The sequence below is a fragment of the Diceros bicornis genome, chromosome 20 (assembly GCF_020826845.1).
Source record: "Diceros bicornis minor isolate mBicDic1 chromosome 20, mDicBic1.mat.cur, whole genome shotgun sequence".
NCBI lineage: Eukaryota > Metazoa > Chordata > Mammalia > Perissodactyla > Rhinocerotidae > Diceros > Diceros bicornis.
The window spans coordinates 14,208,830-14,231,215 of NC_080759.1; the positions used below are offsets into that span (position 1 = coordinate 14,208,830).

The window sequence follows — 22,386 nt, forward strand, 5'->3', positions numbered from 1 at the left end:
ATACACTAAAGAGATATGCAAAAACGCAGAACGACGCTCCTCTTCTCATTAAATATTTCTTGTTTGGGGAAATAGCTATTGCTCATTTTTTAAAATTCTATTCATGTTAACAAGTAATGGTTTTATTATTTTTAGTTAATTAATAACAATTTTAAAATTTCTCAGTTTTGATTTCTAATACAGTAAATATTAACAGATATAACCCTTTGGAGTTTTATTTTAGCAGTATAAGGAAGTTCTAAGACCACCAAGTTGGAGAATCACTGACCTAAGAGTAGAAATGAACATCAACTATTAGTATTTAACTAAGGATATTTATACAGATCAGTGTTTTCCAAATGCTAGGTGACAGAACACCTAAGCAACGGTTTACCCCTCAACCACCCAAACCCCTTCCCAACCACTTCCTTCCCTACTGAGAATAACTCCATTGCTCTCCATCCTCCCTCATCTCCTTAGTCAAGGAACTGCAATGGAGAGAACTGAGATCATTTACAGAGGTTGAGATAAAACTACACTAGTTATATCACCAAATACAGTGTGCTTTAACATTCAAATTAAAAGAATAAACTATAAGAAATAGTAGTAACTTGGAAAAATTTAAGAATTCTTGTATCCATAAGCAAAAATTTTTTCTTAAAAGAAAAATCTCTATAGGGAAAGAAAAAATAGAACTATATAATCTACTATCTCCCACATAGTAATGGGAATTGAAAATGTGATGAAAGAAACAGACAAAAACCTGAAGCCATACTGTAGTTTAAAAAAGGGCTTCAGCTAAATCATTAAAATTAATTTCTATGCACTAAGACTACAAATATAGGGATGTGCTTTTAATATTGGCTCAAAAACTGAGGAAGTTAAAAAAAATATATATAAGTATATCTTAAAATGACTGCTGAGTTTTAAATCATTAATAGGCAAATCTAACCAAAATTCTTTTTTTTTTTTTTTGTGAGGAAGATCAGCCCTGAGCTAACATCCAAGCCAATCCTCCTCTTTTTGCTGAGGAAGACTGGCTCTGAGCTAACATCTATTGCCAATCCTCCTCCTTTTTTTTTTTCTCCAAAGCCCCAGTAGCTGGTTGTATGTCATAGCTGCACATCCTTCTAGTTGCTGTATGTGGGACGCAGCCTCAGCATGGCTGGAGAAGCAGTGCGTCAGTGCACGCCCAGGATCCGAACCCGGGCCGCCAGTAGCAGAGCGCGCACACTTAACCGCTAAGCCAAGGGGCCAGCCCCCTAACCAAAATTCTTACTAGCTAGAACTGGATCTGAAAAGTTAAAAACCAACAGAGAAGTTGGTTTTTAAACATCACAAATGGACATTATGTAATAAGATTTTACTTTTAATGCCGAGAAACAAAGTAAGTCTGGAAAGGAATCAAAAACTAAGGGAACAGAAAGAACAGCGAGCATTCATTTTCTCACTAACCTGGTTTATTGGTTCGTTGAAGTTGGTGATTAACCCTGCACGCAATGTAGATTTCTCCTCCTCTGAAAGAGCACTGTAAGAAGATATATTTATTATGCAAGAGAATGCTGTCTAATACGAATGCAGGTAAGCACAACTGAGAATTTTAACAATAAAAAGCCTTTTAAAGTGTCCCTGATTGTTTTTGGTAAATAAAAAGAATCATTTCCACTACTTGTGTACTGTCAAATCAAGTAACTCAAAAGGATGAAACTCCTTCGCAATTGAATAGGAAGCACAAAATAATAAGCAATAGGAAATAAGACAAATCCAGAGTAAAGAATATGATGTTTCAATGTTTGCTTTTATTCATGTAAAAATAGCTGCCTACCAAAAAATTAATGGCTGGCTAAAAAAAAAATCTGTATGAGTAAATATTGTGTTCCAATGACTTCTTTTATAAAATCTGAGGTTATTCTATGCAGAAAGGAATCAGGAAACAGAGAATATTTTGGATGTAAGACTTATAAGAAATCAACTAGTTTAAAATCTTTCATTCTACATCTCTGCAGAGGATAAACACTATACTAATACTTTTGACTACAAATGAGGAAGAAAACTAGATAACCAAAGGACATAAATGGAGAATATTCACTGTATAAAACTGTATACATTTTGAATTTTGAACCATATGAATATATTATTTATTTTAAAATCCTCATTTCAAGGTTTTCCATTATGGCTATGATAGAGTAGCTTCTAACAGACAAATCATCCCAATAAAATCAGCTAAAAAAATTGTTTACAATTTAAAAAAAAAAAAAGTTTTAAGGTGTGTATTGAGTTGAACTGTGTCCCCCCCAACAAAGATATGTTCAAATTCTAACCCCAAGTACCTGTGAATGTGACTTTATTTGCAAATAGGGGCTTTGGAGATGCAATCAATTTAAAATGAGGTCAGATCGGATTAAGGTGGGCTCTAATCCAATGACCAGTTACTGTTATAAGAGGAGGAAAATTCGTACAGATACACAGAGATAATATAAAATATTATTTTGTGGAGGTTAATATACACACAGAATTAAAGTACTCAACAACAAGAGCATAAAAAGACAGGAAGACAAATGGAGTTAAAGTATTATAAGGTTCTTGCATTACCTGGAAAAAGTAAAGTACTAATCTAAGATAACCTCTAATAAGTCAAGAATGCATTTTATAATCTCTAGCAAAATCACTTGGGTAATAAAAGTATCCTAATAGCCTTGTAGAGGGAAAAATTGAGTAAAAAAATTTTTCCTGAATAATCCAAAGGAAAGCAAGAAAGAAAAAAAAGGCAAGAGGGGGACAAAGATTAGACAGAAACAAACAGAAAACTAACAGTGGATGGTAGATTTAACCTCAACTTTATCTATAATTATATTAAATGTAAATGGATATAATACTAAAATTAAAAGACAACATTTATCAGACTGGATAAAACAACGAAACCCAACTATTTGCTGCTTATAAGAGAAAGATTTTAAGCAGAATAACAAAGAAATATTGAAAGAAAAAGATATACTATGCAACCATAAGATGGCTGGCATGGCTCTATTAAAATCAGACAAACTAGACTTTAAGCCAAACACATTATCAGAGATACGGAGGCACATTTCATAATTAAGACAAGGTCAATTCTACAGGAATATAATAACCCTGAACTTGTATGATCCTAAAATAACCTCAATACATAGAGAGCAAAACCAGAATGAAAAGAAACAGGCAAGTCCATGATCATATTTGGAGATTAATACACCTCTCTCAGTAAATGATGGAAAAAGTAGCACAAAATCAATAAGAATATAAAAGATTTGAGTAACATAATTAACAAATTTGGCCTAATTAACATATATAAAACATTAGAATCCACAACAGCAAAACACACATTTCTTTCAAGTGCACATAAAATATTTACCAAAATATCAAATGCTGGGATCAAAAAACAAGACAGCATATTTCAAAGAATGAAATCAGTAACAAAAAAAAAAAACAACTAAAAAAAGCCCCAGGGGCCGGCCCAGCGGCGCAAGCAGCTAAGTGTACGCTGTCTGCTGCAGCGGCCCGGGGTTTGCCTGATTCGGATCCTGGGCGCGCACCAACGCACCGCTTCGCAAGCCATGCTGTGGCAGCGTCCCATAAAAAGTGGAGCAAGATGGGCACAGCTGTTAGCCTAGAGCCAGTCTTCCTCAGCAAAAAAAGAGGAGGACTGGCAGATGTTAGCACAGGGCTGATCTTCCTCACAAAAAAATTTAAAAAAAAAGAACTTCTCATCAAAAGACACCATTACGGGGCCGGCCCGTGGCTTAGCGGTTAAGTGCGCGCGCTCCGCTACTGGCTGCCCGGGTTCGGATCCCGGGCATGCACCAGCGCACCGCTTCTCCGGCCATGCTGAGGCGGCGTCCCACATACAGCAACTAGAAAGATGCGCAACTATGACATACAACTATCTACTGGGGCTTTGGGGGGAAAAAAAAAGGAGGGGGATTGGCAATAGATGTTAGCTCAGAACTGGTCTTCCTCAGCAAAAAAAAAAGGAGGATTAGCACGGATGTTAGCTCAGGGCTGATTTTCCTCACAAAAAAAAAAAAGACACCATTAAGAAAGTGAAAAGGCAAGTCACAAAGTGGGAGAAAATATTTCCAATACATATATTCAACAAACGACTTACAATCGGCCCTCCATATCCACAGGTTCCACATCCACCCATCGATCCAACAAACCACGGATCAACAGGCCTAGATGGTTACACCTGTACTGAACACGTACAGACTTTCTTTTCTTATTATTCCCTAAACAATAAAGTATAACAACTATTTACATAGCATTTCCATTGTGTTAGGTATTATAAGTAATCTAGAGATGATTTAAAGTATGCAGGAGGATGTACGTGAGTTTATGCAAATACTACGCCATTTTATATAACAGACTTGAGCATCCAAGGATTTTGGAATCCTCAAGGGGTCCTGGAACCAATCTCCCTCAGATACCAAGAGATGACTGTATATCCAAAATATATACAAAGTTCCACAAATCAATAAAATAACCCTTCTTTTTTTAATTTGCAAATGGCAGGCCCTTCACAAAAGACGATGTTCAAATGACTAATAAAGTATATGCAAAAGGTACTCACTGTTCATCAGGAAAATGCAAAAATTACCAAGGACACCAGCATAACAAAAATGAAAGATGGGTTAGACCAGTACTGATGAGAATGTGGAGAAAATGCCAACACTCATATGCTGCTGGTGGGAGTGTAAACTGGTACAACCAGTTTGGAAAACTAATTGACAGCATCTGCTAAAGCTGAACATATACCTGACCATAAATTACAATAAAATGCACACTTACATGCAATAAGAGTTTTCAAAGAAGCATTATTTTTAACAGTCAAAAGCTAGAAACAACCTTACTGCTCATCAACAGCAGAACAAATGGATGACTGTTCTATGTTCCTAAAACGGAACGTTTATACTCCCACATAAAACAGTAAACTACTGCTCCATGCAACTATATGGATAAACCTCACAAATATAATACTGATTAAAGTCAGACATAAAAGAGAACATACCATATTATTTCCATTTGTAAGAAGTTCAGAAACAGGTAAAACTAATCCATGGTGAGAGAGGTCAGATGCTTACTTTGGCGAGGAGGGGATGGATGACTGTGAGGGTGCAGGAGGGAGGCTTCAGCGGTGCTAGTAATGTTCTCTCTAGTTCTGAGTGGTAGTTACATGGGTGTGTTCACATTATAAACATTCAAACTGTACCCTTCTTTTGTGCACTTTTTAAGTTCGTTATATACTATATTTCAATAAAAGTTTTTTTAAATCTTAATAGTGAGTTGCCCAAGGTTAGTAAACAAACGAGAAGACAAGACTAAGACAAACATTTAGGTGAAAACAGTCAAAGCCCAATGCAAGTCTCTGCTTTCCCATTAGAAATGATCTCTCTAATCCTTTTATAACAATGCTGCACTTCCCCACTTTAATAGCTGCCCTCTATCCCCAAACCCCTGTAATAATGTTTTCTCCTATAATGTTTTGCTTCAAGCTTGAAATTCAAGTTTTCTTCTATGCCAAGGAGCCAGCTCCAACAGTTTTCATAATTTTAATTAAGAGAGTATAATAAAATGATTAGCTACCAAAATAGAGACCATGCAAAAAATATAAACATATTAAAGAAAACAAGCCATTAACCTGGAGAAAACTCATGTCTTTAGCAATTCTCCAATAATAGTTAACATTCCATCCTTAATTTTACACACAGGTTATCATTAGATGAATTGAGACTATACCCCAAGCAGAAATTGGACAGTATCTAATTAGGATAATTAAGTTAAAGTTGCATTGTATATAGCAATGTTATATAAGCTTAAATTAACCCTCATTCCATGAAAATAGTGGTAAGAGTATAAACTATATAAGATGAAATTTAGATAACACAAACAAGCAGACTTTTTAAGTGTCTTAAATTTAAATATGAGTTCGATTACTAATCTTTGATCCCTTGCTTCCTTTCTAAGTACATTCTTACCATCCTTGCTCCCTAAGTACAATCATCTCCTTTCTAGCTTGTATCTCAATATATACTAAAAGAGACAGCTTGAGATTTAGCTGCCTAATATCATATGATATCTCCCTTAACTTTTTAAATTTAAACTAAATTACAGTTTCTAATTCTTTATGTGAAAGCACAATCTGAAATATTTAAACATAATTTACTCTCCCTTCCAAAATAGTCATATATAACCATTCTTCATATAACCAGTAAAACAAGATGAATTTCAGAGACATCTAAATTTAATTGGACATAGCAGTAGAAAAGTATGTGCTGCTGCACTGTTTCCAGTAACTCACTAACACAATTTTTTAATCACTAAATACTTCATTTCTCTCAAAATTATGAATTAACTCTAAAATAAGAAGGGTTTGCTTACTATAGGATCCTAAATGTAGCCTTAAAATATTCTAGTTGCTTCCAATATTATTCAAGGGTATATTTTATGAGCACTGTGAAGTACTCAGACAAGTTTTTTTTTAAGGCCCTATGAATGCAAGAACATAAAGAGCTATAGGGCCACCTAATGGAGAACAAAGACTACGTTACTTCTTGAGCAAAGTTCACCATTTTCTATCAAATGAATTCCAGGGTCATGTCTACACAGCTTTTCCATCAATTATGTAGTATATAATTAACTATGAAGAGAAATCTGTTCACTTAACCACCTACAGAGCAGTTACAACCGAATCTGATGAGATTAAACATGTACACTACCCTATTCCCACCACAAAGGAAATTATGCAAAAGACTCAGGGAATTAACATCCAGCTGGCTCAGAAAGGACCGGGAATTTCCTTCTCAATGACTTCTTTTCAAAATTCTAATCTCATACTTCTTTTTAAAAAAAAAAGCTTTTTCTCAATATGACTCATTCACTCAGCATTTTGTTCCCATAAAATTAGAGATCCTCGAAAACAGAAGGCCAAGAAATTCACATCCCCCCAAACAAAAAAACTCATGGAGAAAAGCAATAATATAGATATTGATTTGTAATTAACTACATAGAATGCTTTTCTTTTTTGTGTGTGAGGAAGATCAGCCCTGAGCTAACATCTGTTGCCAATCCTCCTCTTTTTTGCTGAAGAAGATTGGCCCTGGGCTAACATCTGTGCCCATCTTCCTCACTTTATATGGGCCTCCGCCACAGCATGACTTGACAAGTGGTGCGTCAGGGGATCCGAACCTGCCAAACCCAAGAGAAGAGCCGGCACTTAACCACGGCGCCACGGGACCGGCCCCTAGAATGCTTTTCTTATTCAGTACTTAACGTGCTTTTTTTTCTTGTAAATATCAAACGCTTCATGAATTTGCATGCCATCCTAGCACAGGGACCCTGCTAATCTTCTCTGTATTGTTCCAATTTTAGTGTATGTGCTGCTGAAGCAAGCACAAACACTTTCTTTTGTGTTTAATCTTCATGAAGAATGAAGATTAACAGGTACATTCTCATACCTCCCTGAATTCGGGAAGGATTACAATGGGAGGGGGCGAGTAACGGAACTTACTGAGGTGCTACACGTCTCCAGTAACGATCAATTCCATTTTTAAAATACAGCACAGCAAGCCACCTAACATTTATATCCAGGGTGTGGTTTGTGAAAATATTCTGTAAATAAAAAACATAGTATTAGAATGAACATGTAGAAAGTTAAAAATATAATTAATACACCCACAATAAAGTATGGATAGATTTTTTAATTAAATGTTTCATTTAAACTTTATCACTACATATATCATATTGTTATTTTCTAAATATCTATAGCTCTACAATTGATATAAAAATCTACACCTGCTCAGTGGTATGTTAACTGTTTAAGCTGAGTAATGGATATGTTAAGATTCATTATACTATTCTAGTTTTAGGCATGTTTGAAAAATTTTCCTAATAAAAAAACTTGGAAACATATAAACCTAATTATATTATCACAACCTACATACACACACAAAACTAAAATAAACAACTTCTAAACTAAAAAAGAAAAAGTAGACCCACCACAGCATAGATTCAAAGATTCTAAGGAGTCAAATCCCCTAGGTTATTAATACATGATACAAAATAAACTATTTCAAAGTATCCTCCTTATCAAAACAGTTATGCTTACAAATAAGTTTGACAGCAGAACATTTTTAAGTGATATAAAAGGTAGATGTGATGTAAATAATTTCAACTCAAAATTAACCATTACTCAAAAATTCTATTCACTGTGTTATTCCAAATACAGGCAATCCTCACTTTGCATAGCAGTGGGAGACCATAAAAATGACCATGCAAGCTAAACCATGCAACACGATCCTACCAATCAAGGAGAAAGTTACAATTGTTCTGTGACCTTTAAAAATTTTTTGATAAAAATTTATTAAAATTGTTACCAAAAATTTATAACTGATAGTTATAAATGTATATGGAAATAAAAAGAATAGTAAAACTAATATTTACACTGTAATTTAAAACATCACAAACAGTGAAAATTAAAGTGCTTTATTTCTCTACTTATCTAGAATAGTGGGTGCATAGGACAAATGTAGGAATATGTTAACTAACTGAAACTGTACTATACCTTGGGCCAAAAACAACTCAAATCCCCAGAGTTGACCTCTTAAACACAATCCTGTGTGGGAAAACCTCAAAGCCAAAAATAATGATGTAGAAGTGTATTTTTTATTATAGAGAAATATTATATGTTAAGTATTAAAACAGCTATGTATACCATAATCCCCTTTTTGGAAAATCATGTACATACAAAAAAAATTACAAAGCTAGTCGTGTGACACCCATTTATTCCTTAATACCTCTGACAACTGAGTCAGAGTCCTTCTTTTGGTTTCTTTTGCAAAAGAAAGAATGGACTTCTCTTACCACGTTAATCACATTCAATTTTAACACTTTACATGTCTACCTTCCACACTAGATTGAGTCATGTCTTATGCCTGGAGTCTAGCACAGAGCCCAGCATAACAGAAACTTCATAGATATCTGCTGAGTAAATGAGTGAATGAATGGAAGTAATATGCGAATATTGTGGAAGTTCGTGGCTCTCAGCCTGTCTCAGCTACACTAAGGAAACCAAGAAAAGTCAAGCTGCAGACGTCAATCCAAGTAGAAATATTCCATAAGGATTTCAATAATAGGACTAGAACACAAGCCTGAGATCGGGCATACAAATTCAGGACTCTCCGGTCTAGAATGAACAGCTAAGACTAAAATAACTGTGACAAGACAATGAGTACAGGGAAAAAAGAAGAATTAAGTTAAACTTCACAGTTTTTAAATCTATTATAAATATAATCTATTCCATCTAAAAGAAATTTTACTATCCCTCCAAGAAGAAAAGTATAGCCAGTAAAAATAAAAACAAAAGGTTTAGGCACTTATTATTAATAACTCATACATTACACAAAAAGTCAATAGTTAAGCACGACTATTGGCTGTTTTAAGGTCCAGCAGTAACTAAAATAATAAATTTCAAAAATGTTTTATATTTTGGCCTGAAAAAAAACAAGGCTAATTATAGAGGATATTTATTTAAATAAGCATATGAAGAGTCAAGATACTCAGAGATCTTCTAAAGATTTATACTGTGCCCCAAATTTACAAATATGATGCTGGGATTATTTAAATAAAAATATTTTCTTTAGTATCTTTAAAAATCAATCTGTTTATCTTTTTGTGGTACTAAGCCAAACAGCCAACTTTCATGTATATTCAGAATATCAAGTATGACTCTAAACAATTAATTTCCCTTACAGTCGTGACCAGTATCTTCTTAAATTTAACAAACTTTTTAGCCATGAAGCCAAAATCTGTATGTCAATTGCTATAATTTTCTATTTTACAAGACATGGCAAACAGTTTTGCTCTGAATTTGCAACCCAGTCACAAATACTGGATTAGTTTTTGATCCAACTGGTAGCCTCATTGCCCTGGCCAGAAACTAAATCTCAAACATTAATCACAGTTCTCAAATTTTCAGGAGAAAAAAAGAATAAGGAAGGCCATCAATAAAAAACAGATATAGTGGGGGCCGGCCCCATGGCTTGGTGGTTAAGTGCACGCACTCCGCTACTGGCGATCCAGGTTCAGATCCCGGGTGCGCACCGACGCACAGCGTGTCTGGCCATGCTGAGGCGGCGTCCCACATACAGCAACTAGAAGGATGTGCAACTATGACATACACCTATCTACTGGGGCTTTGGGGAGAAAAAGGGGAAAAAAGGAGGAGGACTGGCAATAGATGTTAGCTTAGGGCTGGTCTTCCTCAGCAAAAAGAGGATTGGCATGGATGTTAGCTCAGGGCTGATCTTCCTCACAAACAAAAAAAAAAGATATACTTTCCGGGGCCAGCCCGGTGGTGTAGCAGTTAAGTTCGCATGCTCTGCTTCGGCAGCCTGGAGGGTTCACCAGTTTGGATCCTGGGCACGGACCTACACACTGCTCATCAAGCCATGCTGAGGTAGCATCCCACATAGAGCAAGTAGAAGGATGTACAACTATGACATACAACTATCTACTGGGGCTTTGGGGAGAAAAAAAGGAAAAACGGAAGAGGATTGGCAACAGATGCTAGCTCAGGGCCAATCTTCCTCGAAAAAAAAAAAGATATACTTTCATTCTGGCATTGAGAAAACAATTTTGATTAATTAACCAAAAGCTTTAAACTCCCAGAAAAGTTTAGTTAAAGCATATATTAATTAAATTATTATACTATTTCCCATAACACTCAGGAAAAGATCAGATATGTTAAGAAAATGAAAATTTTAGTTGGGAAAAGAAAACAATGTTTTAAAGTGAAACACACTGAGCAAGGTAGACCTGACTCTGATGCTACAGAGGGGAGACCTGAACAACTCTGACAACATAAATTAACTGGGGCAAGGATAAAGACAAAACATGAAAGTGTACTACCTATAGTCTTGAGGTCAGCATTAACATGCTAAAATAGAAAATCAGCATTGTGTTGCCCTAAGCAGGTACTACCAATACCCCACTTGGTCATTTATTCACTCATCAACAAATATTTCTTAAACATCCTCAAAGAACCATGCCCTGAATTAATAAATGGCAGTGGCAAGGACAATCAAACATTTGACATCAGTTTCACTACAGTAAACCACGAATACAAGCAGAACAATTAAACAGTTACAACAATTAAAATAATGGTATCTCATTTTATTAAAAATAATAGTGAACTATTTTAGAACAACTTACCAGCAACACTGAATAGAAACCTGGCTGTGTCTCCCACTGTTTCAACTGCTCCTCAGCTGGTTTTAACACAGCAGTATCCTGACTGGTGGCCTGCGTTAAGACCTGAAGAACAACAGTGCTGGCACTATTGAGATCCATGGAAACCTGGCAAAGAGAAATTAACATATGTGAATGTACAATATACATACAAAATTAACAGTAATATAAATGGAAAAAAGCTTCAATCTTCTGAATTACTTCTATACTTCAATCATTCACATACTCCTTCATGTTACTGCTGAATTTCTATCTTTTCTATATACCACCCAGACTCTTACTTAAAATTCCCATAATTCAATTCAAGCCAGCTAAAATAAAAATAAAATTAGAAGCTTTTCTTAAAAAGCCAATATCTGAGCACATATTATATGCCAAACATAGTACTAAGTGCTTTATTCATTTATTTATTTCTACTAATAATTCTATGTGGTAGATAGAAAACTAAAGGATTAGACACTTTATTACCTTGCCAAGGTCACAATTTACCAAGTGGCAGTGCTTGGACTTGAACACCAAACCCACTAGTCTTAATTGGTATTTATTGCTGCCTTCCTTGAGTGACAGAACCGACATCTAAGGCATCTCTGCAGTCCCAGAAGCCCAACAAGATACACGATATACGCTTAATAAGTATTTGCTGAATAAAGAAAAGTGATCAATTTTGGACAATAAACTACTTCACACTGAACCACACGCAGCTAATTTAACTGATTTAGTCAATAAAATTGCTGAAAGCCTGCTGTGTACCAGCCACTGCTCTAGGTGCTGAGAATACAGCAGAGAAGAAAACAGTGTCCCTGACTGCATGCAGCTTACACTCTAGTTGAAGAAGACAAATCTGTGAAAAAAAGAAAAGAGTAGTGATATGAAGAAAATAAGATAATGTTTAACATTATCCGAATGCAACTGAATGTGTTACTTTAGACTGGGTATTCAGGGAAGGGTTCTCCGAAGTGACATTTACAAGAAACATGAATGACAAGAGAGACCCAGCAACGCAGATCTCCAGATAGGGAAAACAACTGACAATAAGGCCTTAACATAAGAAACAAACTGAAGCAGGCCAGCATAATTGACTCTTAGTAAGAGAAAAGGGGAAAGTGGTACAAGATGAGGCTGGCAAAGTACACAGGAACAGATCATGTACAGACCTAGTAGGGGAAAATAAAGTGTCTGGGCTTTTATATATGTATGAAAAAAGCCATCAGAAGTAAGGAGGAATATATGAACACATTAATATAAATATAACAGAGAAAGGCTCTACCAGAACTCATCCCCACTTCAATCCCACCCCCAAAAAAGAAAAAAGCCATATCCCTGTTTTGGGCTACTACCTGAAAAATAAAATCACTGACTACTGCCAACACCCAGAGCAATTATCCCCCAGAGCAAAGACTGCGCAGAGCACTCACATGCACGCGCACCTTCACATGTCACACTCCTCTGGACCTTCAGAGCAAAGCGATCCTTCAAGCTATGTACTCTTATCCTTATGCCCCATTTACCCTCACCATTCCCCTGTTCTAATGGAAGCTGCTAGAGTTGACCATCCCTACCTCCCACCAGCACACTGCTCCATCCAGGTCCTCCCAGAAGTATACGCCCTGTCCCCTCCTCCCCTTGCTTTTTGGTTTTTTTGCAGTTTTATTGAGAAATGACTGACATAAATCACTGTATACTCCCCTTGCTTTTGTTCCTTGCTCCCAAGAAGCCCATCCAGTCTGGGAGAGAGCTCAGTTCATGTATTTTTGGAGAATCAATTTTGTGCCAAGCACTGTGATAGTTGTCAGGATGATAAGAATCAGAAAGGGCCTCTTTCTCTACCCAAATTCTGGGGGATAATGAGGCACAGAGCACAATTCTTAAAACAAACTGTGAAAAATAAGTTTTTAGAATACCAGTTGGAAGCCTGAGTTTCCCCACAGAAACAATATTATGAGTGGTTCTCTGATGGGCAAAAAGGCTTTTAAGTCCGAGTAACATAACTTCTATTGGAAAGATTTCCGAGTACTAATTAACTTATACAAGAAGCTTGAAGCAGCAATCAGTTCCTAAATTGCAGATTAAATGCATCATCAAAAATAATTCAGAAGTGACAGACCTAAAGCGGATTATTAAGAATATCACATTACTAAAGCATATTAAATTTTTTAAAGATCTCATAACAAACCTATAAAAAGCAAATCTGGCATGTGGACTAATATCACTGTTCTATAGAGGAAGAACTTACAGCTCTCAAGAGAGTTGCCCGGGGTCATACAGCAAACTAATACATGGCAGAGTGAGGCCTGTTAACCAGGCCTCTGGAATCCCATATAACATAAAATGGCCTCACCACACCACCCTACTCCCAAGCACCTATAAACACACCATGCTCTCCCATAATAGGTTCCTGGAGAAACCATCAAAAAGACTCCTGAATCCATCAGAAATCTAAAAGGATCACATTTTCTGTGTATTAAATATTCTTATTTGGGGCCGGGCCCAGTGGCTTAGCGGTTAAGTGCACGCGCTCCGCTGCTGGCGGCCCGGGTTCGGATCCCGGGTGCGTACCGACGCACCGCTTCACCAGCCGTGCTGAAGTCGCGTCCCACATACAGCAACTAGAAGGATGTGCAGCTATAACATAACTATCTACCGTGGCTTTGGGGGAAAAAATAAATAAATAAATAAATAACTTTAAAAAAAAATATTCTTATTTGGGGAGTTTTCTTGAGAGGACAGCAATGGCAATGAAGAATGAGGGAGGGGAATATACTGAGTCATTCAAATGTAACAGTGTGGAAACAAATTTCATTTGGGATAAAAGACAGATGATTACTGACTAGTAGCCAGTTTGGAGAGTGGTACACATGGAAAACTAACGTTCAATACCCTTTCTTTGGAATTAGCATGCAGAAATATAAGAGAATTGCTACTGTTATCTGCACCTAGTACTGAAGCAGACACACAACTAGTATCCAAAGAACTGGAGAGATCGGAGGGTGATAGAGAAAGCCGGAGGGAGAAGAAGGGGAGGGGGGAGGAAGGGAACAAAGAAACGAGAAGAGAAGGAAGGGACTGTGGAAGGTAGAAGAGAGAGAAACAGATACTGACTAACTTGTGGGAACAGCTGAAGGTACTTCTCAGAGGACGTGACAGGATCTTCACAGAGATCATCACCAGATAGGCCTGAAGGCCAAGGAAGCAGGTCTCTCACAGCGGAGGTGCTGTGTTGTCTCCTCTGTGTAGAGGTCTCCGTGCAGTGAGAGAAACCTCTACCTATGCTAAAAGAATGTATCCTTTGCCTTTCTGTATCCTTATCAATTACCAAGACCCTTGAGACAAGCAAGCAAAGAGCAAGAATAAATTTGGCTAAGTTTTCTAATTAATAATGTATACAATGAGGCTGCTTTGATTTTCATTAATTTGTATAGTTTCAAAATCATAAGCAAGAGGAAATACTGCTTATGAGTATTTTATTAGCTCTCAACTACACTACAGAAGAGAATTATTCAAACTAAATGCACACTCTTTTTTCCCTAAGAACAATAACAAGAAAGGAGAACGTGAAAATAAAAATGCAGGCGTTTCACCCTTCTCACTATTTCACAATTCAGTCAGTGCAATTTAATCATTACTGGACTTATTGTAGACTTTGATTCTACTAAAATCTAAATAATCTAGCAATATGCGACCAAGAGTCTAAAATATTCAAACCCTGTAACTGGACTTTCTAGGCTTGGTCCGTAAGATACTCTCCCAATTCTGGAAAATCCAAAGTCCAAAGATATACAGTTGTGTCTAGAGTTGGGAACTTACTAATTTTCATTAAAAGAAACAAATAGAGAAGGGAAAACTCAGCACCTCTGCCTCCACCCACAAACAGACTTCTCAGGCCTGTAGGGACTTTAACTTCAGCCATAACAATTTTCTTTAGACTACTACACTATCTGTGTTTGTCCTTAGTTGTAGGACATTCCACACAAACAATAACACCACCCCACTATTAAATGCCAGACCAGTGAGTAGGTGAACTGACTTAGAAAAAGAAGGTGTAAAATTATAATAAAAATTGAAGGAAAAAAGACTTTCAAAATCAAAAAAGGTTCCCCCAGTGAAATAATTTATTGAGGCATGGATCTATAACAGATGCTAAAACCATTAACTGAAAGAACAGTTGTTGGGGAACAGAATATTCCCAGTGTGTCCCAGTATCACCCCACATATTACTTGTTAAATGCAATGAAGAAACAAACAAACCTTTAAAATGAAGGGATCTGTCAGTCACCAGTTCAACCAAAAGAGCAGACTTAGTATCACCAACAGCTGCACAGCTTGACCTTAAGTGCTTCCTGATGAGATGCAATAAAAAGCAGACAACATCACCTCTGAAATATCAAAAATGATCAGCCTTAACCTAATCAAGACTCTAGACCCAACTTCCAGTTTAAAAGAAAACGGAGAGAGAACACTTCCGGAATGGTGGCATGAAGAGCTCCACGGATCCTCCGTTCAGTGAAGCAACCATAACTGGTAAAAATTATAAAAAGCAACCATTTAAAGTCTCTGGAAAGTGTGTTTAAGGACTGTATGAGCAAATGGAGAAACAATTATGCAGGAAATACTATTAAATCTTGGTAAGAACAGCAAGAATCTGTGGAATTGGAGCCACAAACTCACTCCTGCCCCACAGTGTTACAGAAGCTATACTCCAGGCAGAAGTAACCAAGAACATGGGGCTCCCGCTCACCCCAGCTCCTAATTTAGGGCCAAGATTTCTCCCCAGGAGGGGCAGACAGGCAGCACTTCTCATCCACCTCAGCTATGTGTTGCAGCCGTATTCCAAGCAAGCGCAGCCAAGAAGTCTAGGGCTCTCTTCTTCCACCCGGGCACCACTCATGTGGCAGAAACTCGACTCCAGGCACATCAGGCCAAGTAAAGTGGGCCTCAGTCATGCCTACTCTAGCTCAAAAGGCAGAGGTTCCACACTAGGAACAGTAACAGTTGGAGATTTCAATACTCCACTTTCAATAATGGATAGAACAACTAGGAAGAAGATCAACAAGGAAATATAAGTCTTGAACAATATTATACACAAACTAAACCTAACAGACATTTAGCGAACAGTCCACTCAACAACAGTAGAATGCACATAAACATTCTCCTCGAGTGTACATGAAACATTTTCTGGGATGGATCATATGCTAGGCCAGAAAACAAGCCTCAACAAATTCAAAAGGACTGAATCATACAAATGTGTTCTCTGATCACAATCAATAATAGAAATAAAGGAAATTCATACACACGTCCAGATGTCAAAACTCACTACAAAGCTTACTATGGTAATCACGATAGTGTTGGTACTGGCATAGGAACAGATATACACATCAATGAAACAGATTTGAAAGTCTAGAAACAAATCCTTACATCTAAAGTCAAGTGATTTTTGACAATGGTACCAGGACAATTCAATGTAAAAATAGTCCTTCAACAAATGGTGCTGGAACGACTGGGTATCACACGCAAAAGAATAATTGAACCTCCTCCTGACACTACACACAAAAATCAACTCAAAATGGATCACAGAGTTAAAAGTTAAGAGGTAACACTACAAAACTCTTAGAAGAAAACCTAGGAGTAAATCTTCATGACCTTGGGCTAGGCAAAGCATTCTCAAATATGATACCAAAAGCACAAGAAATTAAAGTAAAAGTAGATAAATTCATCAAAATTTAAAACTTTACCAAACAACACCCTCAAGAAAGTAAAGACAATCCACAGAATAGGAGAAAATACTTGCAAATCACATATCTAATAAGGAACTAATGTCCAAAATATATAAAGAACTTTTGCACCTCAATAATAATAAGATATGGGCCGGCCCCGTGGCTTAGCGGTTAAGTGCACGCGCTCCGCTACTGGTGGCCCGGGTTCAGATCCCAGGCACGCACCGACGCACTGCTTCTCCAGCCATGATGAGGCCGCGTCCCACATACAGCAACTAGAAGGATGTGCAACTATGACATACAACTATCTACTGGGGCTTTGGGGGGAAAAAAAAAAAGGAAGAGGATTGGCAATAGATGTTAGCTCAGAGCTGGTCTTTCTCAGCAAAAAGAGGAAGATTAGCACGGATGTTAGCTCAGGGCTGACCTTCCTCAAAAAAAAAAAAATAATAATAATAATAATAAGATAAACAATCCAACTAAAAAGCAAAAGATGAGGGGAACTTTCTCAACCTGATAAAGACTATCTACAAAAACCTACAGCTAACATCATACTTAATGGTGAGAAACTCAAAGCTTTTCCACTAAGATCAGGTACAAAGCAAGGATGTCCCCTCTCACCATTCCTTTTCAACATGGTACTGAAGTCCTTGCTAATGCAATAAGGCAAGAAAAAGAAATAAAAGGTATACACATCAGGAAGAAAGAAAGAGATCTATCTTTGTTCTCAGATGATACGATCATCTATATAGAAAATCTGAAAGAACTAATCAAAAAAAACTCCTGAAACTAATAAGCAATTATAGCAAGGCTGCAGGACACAAAGTTAATATACAAAAGTCACCTGCTTTCCTACATACCAACAATGAACAAGTGGAACTGGAGATTAAAAACACAATATCATTTACATTAGCACCCAAAAAAATTAAAAACTTAGGTACAGGGGCCAGCCCCGTGGCTCTGCAGTTAAGTGCGCACTCCGCTATTGGCGGCCCGGGTTTGATCCCGGGCACGCACAGACGCACCGCTTGTCTGGCCATGCTGAGGCAGCATCCCACATACAGCAACTAGAAGGATGTGCAGCTATGACATACAACTATCTACTGGGGCTTTGGGGAGAAAAAGGGGAAAAAAAGGAGGAGAATTTGCAATAGATGTTAGCTTAGGGCTGGTCTTCCTCAGCAAAAGGAGGAGGATTGGCATGGATGTTAGCTCAGGGCTGATCTTCCTCAAAAAAAAAAACTTAGGTATAAATCTAACAGAATATATACAAGATTTGTATCAGGAAAACTACAAAACACTGATGAACAAAATCAATGAATAACTAAATAAACAGAGAGACTTTCCGTGTTCACGGATAGGAAAACTCAATATTGTCAAGATATCACTTCTTCCCAACTTGATCTATAGATTCAATACAATTAAAAACAAAATCCCAGCAAGTTATTTTATGGATACAAACAAACTGATTCTAAAGTTTATATAGAGAGGCAAAAGACTTGGAACAGTACAATACTGAGGGAGAAGAACAAACTGGGAGGACTTACACTACCCACTTCAAGACACCATAAAGCTACAGTAATCAAAACAGTGTGGTACTGGTGGAAGAAAAGACAAAGAGAACAATGGAACAGATTAGAGAGCCCAGAAACAGACCCTCATAAATACAGTCAACTGATCTTTGACAAAGGAGCAAAGGCAATACAATGGAGCAAAAACAGTCTCTTCAACAAACAGGACAGGAACAACTGGACATCCATATGCAAAAAAAAATAAATCTTAACACAGACCTGACACCATTCACAAAAATTAACTCAAAATGATCATAGACCTAATTGTAAAACACAAAACTATAAAACTCCTGGAAGATAACACAGGAGAAATCCTAGGTGACCTTGGGTACAGTGACACCTTTTTAGATACATCACCAAAGACATTATCCATGAAAAAAATAATAAGCTGGACTTCATTAAAATTTAAAACTTCTGCTCTGCAAAAGACAATATCAAGAGAATGAGAAGACAAGAAACAGACTGGGAGAAAAATAGTTGCAAAGACACATCTTAATGGACTGCTATCAAAAATATTCAAAGAACTCTTAAAACTCAACAGTAAAAAAAAACAAACAACTGAATTAAAAAATGGGCCAAAGACCTTAACAGATATCTCACCAAAGAAGATATACAGACAGCAAATAAGCACATGGAAAGATGCTCCACATCATATATCATCAAAGAGATGCAAATTAAAACAACAAGGAGATACCACTACACACCTATGAGAATGCCCAAAATCCAGAACACTGACGATACCAAATGCTAGCAAGGATGTGGAGCAACAGGAGCTCTCAGACAGTGCTGGTAGAAACGCAGAATGGTACAGCCACTTTGGAAGACTGCTGGTTTCTTACAAAACTAAACATACTCTTTTTTTTTTTTTTAATAATTTTTTATTTATTTATTTATTTATTTTCCCCCAAAGCCCCAGTAGATAGTTGTATGTCATAGCTGCACATCCTCCTAGCTGCTGTATGTGGGACGTGGCCTCAGCATGGCCGGAGAAGCACTGCATCGGTGCGCGCCCGGGATCCGAACCCGGGCTGCCAGCAGCGGAGCGCACGCACTTAACCACTAAGCCACGGGGCCGGCCCAACTAAACATACTCTTACTAGACGATCCAGTAATCGCACTCCTTGATATTTATCCAAAGGAGTTGAAAACTTATGTCCACACAAAAACCTGCACACATCTGTTTACAGCAGCTTTATTCATAACTGCCAAAACTTGGACGCAACCAAGATGTCCTTCAGTAGGTGATGGATAAATAAACTGTGGTACCTCCAAACAATGGAATATTATTCAGAGCTAAAAAGAACGATCTATCAAGCTATGGAATGGGGATTGGGGAAAAATGCAGAGTGACTGCTATTTGGGGTGATGAAAATGTTCTGATGGTTGCACAACTCTGCATATACTAAAAACTATTGAATTGTACACTTTCAGTGGGTGAACTGTATGGTCTGTGTATTACATCTTAATAAAGCTATTATTTTATTAAGTGCTTTGACTATGTAAATGCCAAAGTCAGAAAGAGACAAGGAAAAGTGACTGAACAAATGAAAAACACATGGCTAGAACATTTACTATTCTTACTATTTGGTGTTTATAAAGACAAGAACTTAAAATATTTTAACAGAGAAAAAACTAACCGAAAAATTCTAATTTATTATTTACCTTCCTTTAAGCTTCACATATTATATACAGTACACTTCCATGACATAAAAGGAAAATAAATTTGTATTTGTTAGCAATAGTGTCTTTAATTTCACTTCTAAGTCTTCTCCATTAACGTTTCCACATCAACTTGTTTCTTTACCAGATAACAGCACTACTAGGTTGATGGACTATTCTTAAAGATGTAAAAATAAACTGAGTAATCTGCAGTGCCACCTGCTGGTAAGAAGTAAGTACCACACCGCAAAGAGTATGTTCCAAGCATCCTTTTCCCCTCAAGGAAGATGGGGGAAGAGAAGGACATGGGAATTCTCAGTGACCACTCGGCCAGGACAACCATCTGGAAATACAGCAAGAGTTTTCAGGGTTCAAGAATTTAGGGCAAAGAATGCTGAGAAAAGAGGTCCTCAGAGAAAGAAATGAATGGGAGCCTAAAGAATAATGTAATACAAGAAAGATGGGATTCAAAACATGAAAATGAAAACCTCACCCTGAGGCAAAACATGACAACCAAAGAACTTCCTTACAGCACTGTCTCTACTTGTTTTTTTTTGTTCGTTTTGTTCTTGTTTTTTTTTGTTTATTGCAGTAACATCGGTTTATAACATTGAATAAATTTCAGGTGTACATCATTATACTTCTATTTCTGCATGGATTACATTATGTTCTCATGTTCACCACCCAAATACTAATTACAATCCATCACCACACACATGTGCCTAATTATCCTTTTTGCCCTCCTCACCCCCCTTCCCCTCTGGTAACCACCAATCCAATCTCTGCCTCTATGTGTTTGTTTGTTGTTGTTATTATCTACTACTTAATGAGTGAGATCATACAATATTTGACCTTCTCCCTGTGACTTATTTCACTTTGCATAATACCCACAATGTCCATCTATGTTGTCACAAATGGTTGGATTTCATTGTTTCTTATGGTTGAGTAGTATTCTATTGTGTATATATACCACATCTTCTTTATCCATTTGTCCCTTGATGGGCACTTAGGTTGCTTACAAGTCTTGGCTGTTGTGAATAACGCTGCAAAGAACACAGGGGTGTATGTATCTTTACACATTGGTGTTTTCACGTTCTTTGGATAAATACCCAGCAGTGGAATAGCTGGATCATATCGTAGTTCTATCCTTGATTTTTTGAGGAATCTCCATATTGTTTTCCACAGTGGCTGCACCAGTTTGCACTCCCACCAGCAGTGTATGCGAGTTCCCTTCTCTCCACATCCTCTCCAACACTTGTTTCCTGTCTTGTTAATTACAGGCATTCTGACGGGCATGAGGTGATATCTCATTGTACTTTTGATTTGCATTTCCGTCATAATTAATGATGCTGAACATCTTTTCATGTGCCTGTTGGCCATCTGTATATCTTTGGAGAAATGTCTGTTCAGGTCTTTTCCCCATTTTTTAATCGGCTTGTTAGTTTTTTTCTTGTTGAGATGCATGAGTTCTTTATATATTTTGGAGATTAATCCCTTATCAGATGTATGGTTTGCAAATATCTTCCCCCAATTGTTAGGTTGTCTTTTCATTTTGTTGATGGTTTCCTTTGCTGTGCAGAAGCTTTTTAGTTTGATGTAGTCCCATTTGTTTATTTTTTCTAATGTTTCTCTTGCCCAGTCAGACATGGTACTTGAAAATATGTTGCTTGGGCCGGCCCCGTGGCTTAGCGGTTAAGTGCACGCGCTCCGCTGCTGGCGGCCCAGGTTCGGATCCCGGGCGTGCACCGACGCACCGCTTCTCCAGCCATGCTGAGGCCGCGTCCCACATACAGCAACTAGAAGGATGTGCAGCTATGACATACAACTATCTACTGGGGCTTTGGGGGAAAAAATAAATAAATAAATATATAAAATTATTAGAAAATATTTTGCTAAGACCGATGTCCAAGAGCGTACTGCCTATGTTTTCTTCCAGAAGTTTCATGCTTTCAAGTCTTACACTCAAGTCTTTAATCCATTTTGAGTTAATATTTGTGTACGGTGTAAGGTAAGGGTCTACTTTCATTTTTTTGCATGTGGCTGTCCAGTTTTCCCAACACCATTTGCTGAAGAGACTCTCCTTTCTCCATTGTATGTTCTTGGCTCCTTTGTCGAAGATTAGCTGTCCATAGATGTGTGGCACTGTCTCTACTTCTGTAGTTAAATGCTGCATCATTAAAAAATACTCT

General features: G+C 37.3%; 1 protein-coding gene and 1 non-coding gene across 3 annotated transcripts in view; both read right to left on the bottom strand.

The window, feature by feature from the left end:
* IPO11 (importin 11) overlaps positions 1 to 22,386 on the bottom strand; it is a 221,535-nt gene that overhangs the window by 191,955 nt on the left and 7,194 nt on the right. The window contains exons 2-5 of one of the 2 annotated variants that reach the window (XM_058564010.1): positions 15,502 to 15,593; positions 11,221 to 11,364; positions 7,520 to 7,620; positions 1,435 to 1,507 (exon numbers count right to left, since the gene is read on the bottom strand). In XM_058564010.1, coding sequence (XP_058419993.1) covers positions 1,435 to 1,507; positions 7,520 to 7,620; positions 11,221 to 11,358 — 312 coding nt within the window. In that variant the 5' untranslated portion in view covers positions 11,359 to 11,364; positions 15,502 to 15,593. The remainder of the gene's footprint in view (positions 1 to 1,434; positions 1,508 to 7,519; positions 7,621 to 11,220; positions 11,365 to 15,501; positions 15,594 to 22,386) is intronic. The other variant, XM_058564008.1, reaches the window with a different exon arrangement.
* On the bottom strand, positions 7,298 to 7,404 carry LOC131419347 (U6 spliceosomal RNA). The gene has a single exon (XR_009223201.1). It is a non-coding gene; the product is annotated as a U6 spliceosomal RNA (small nuclear RNA).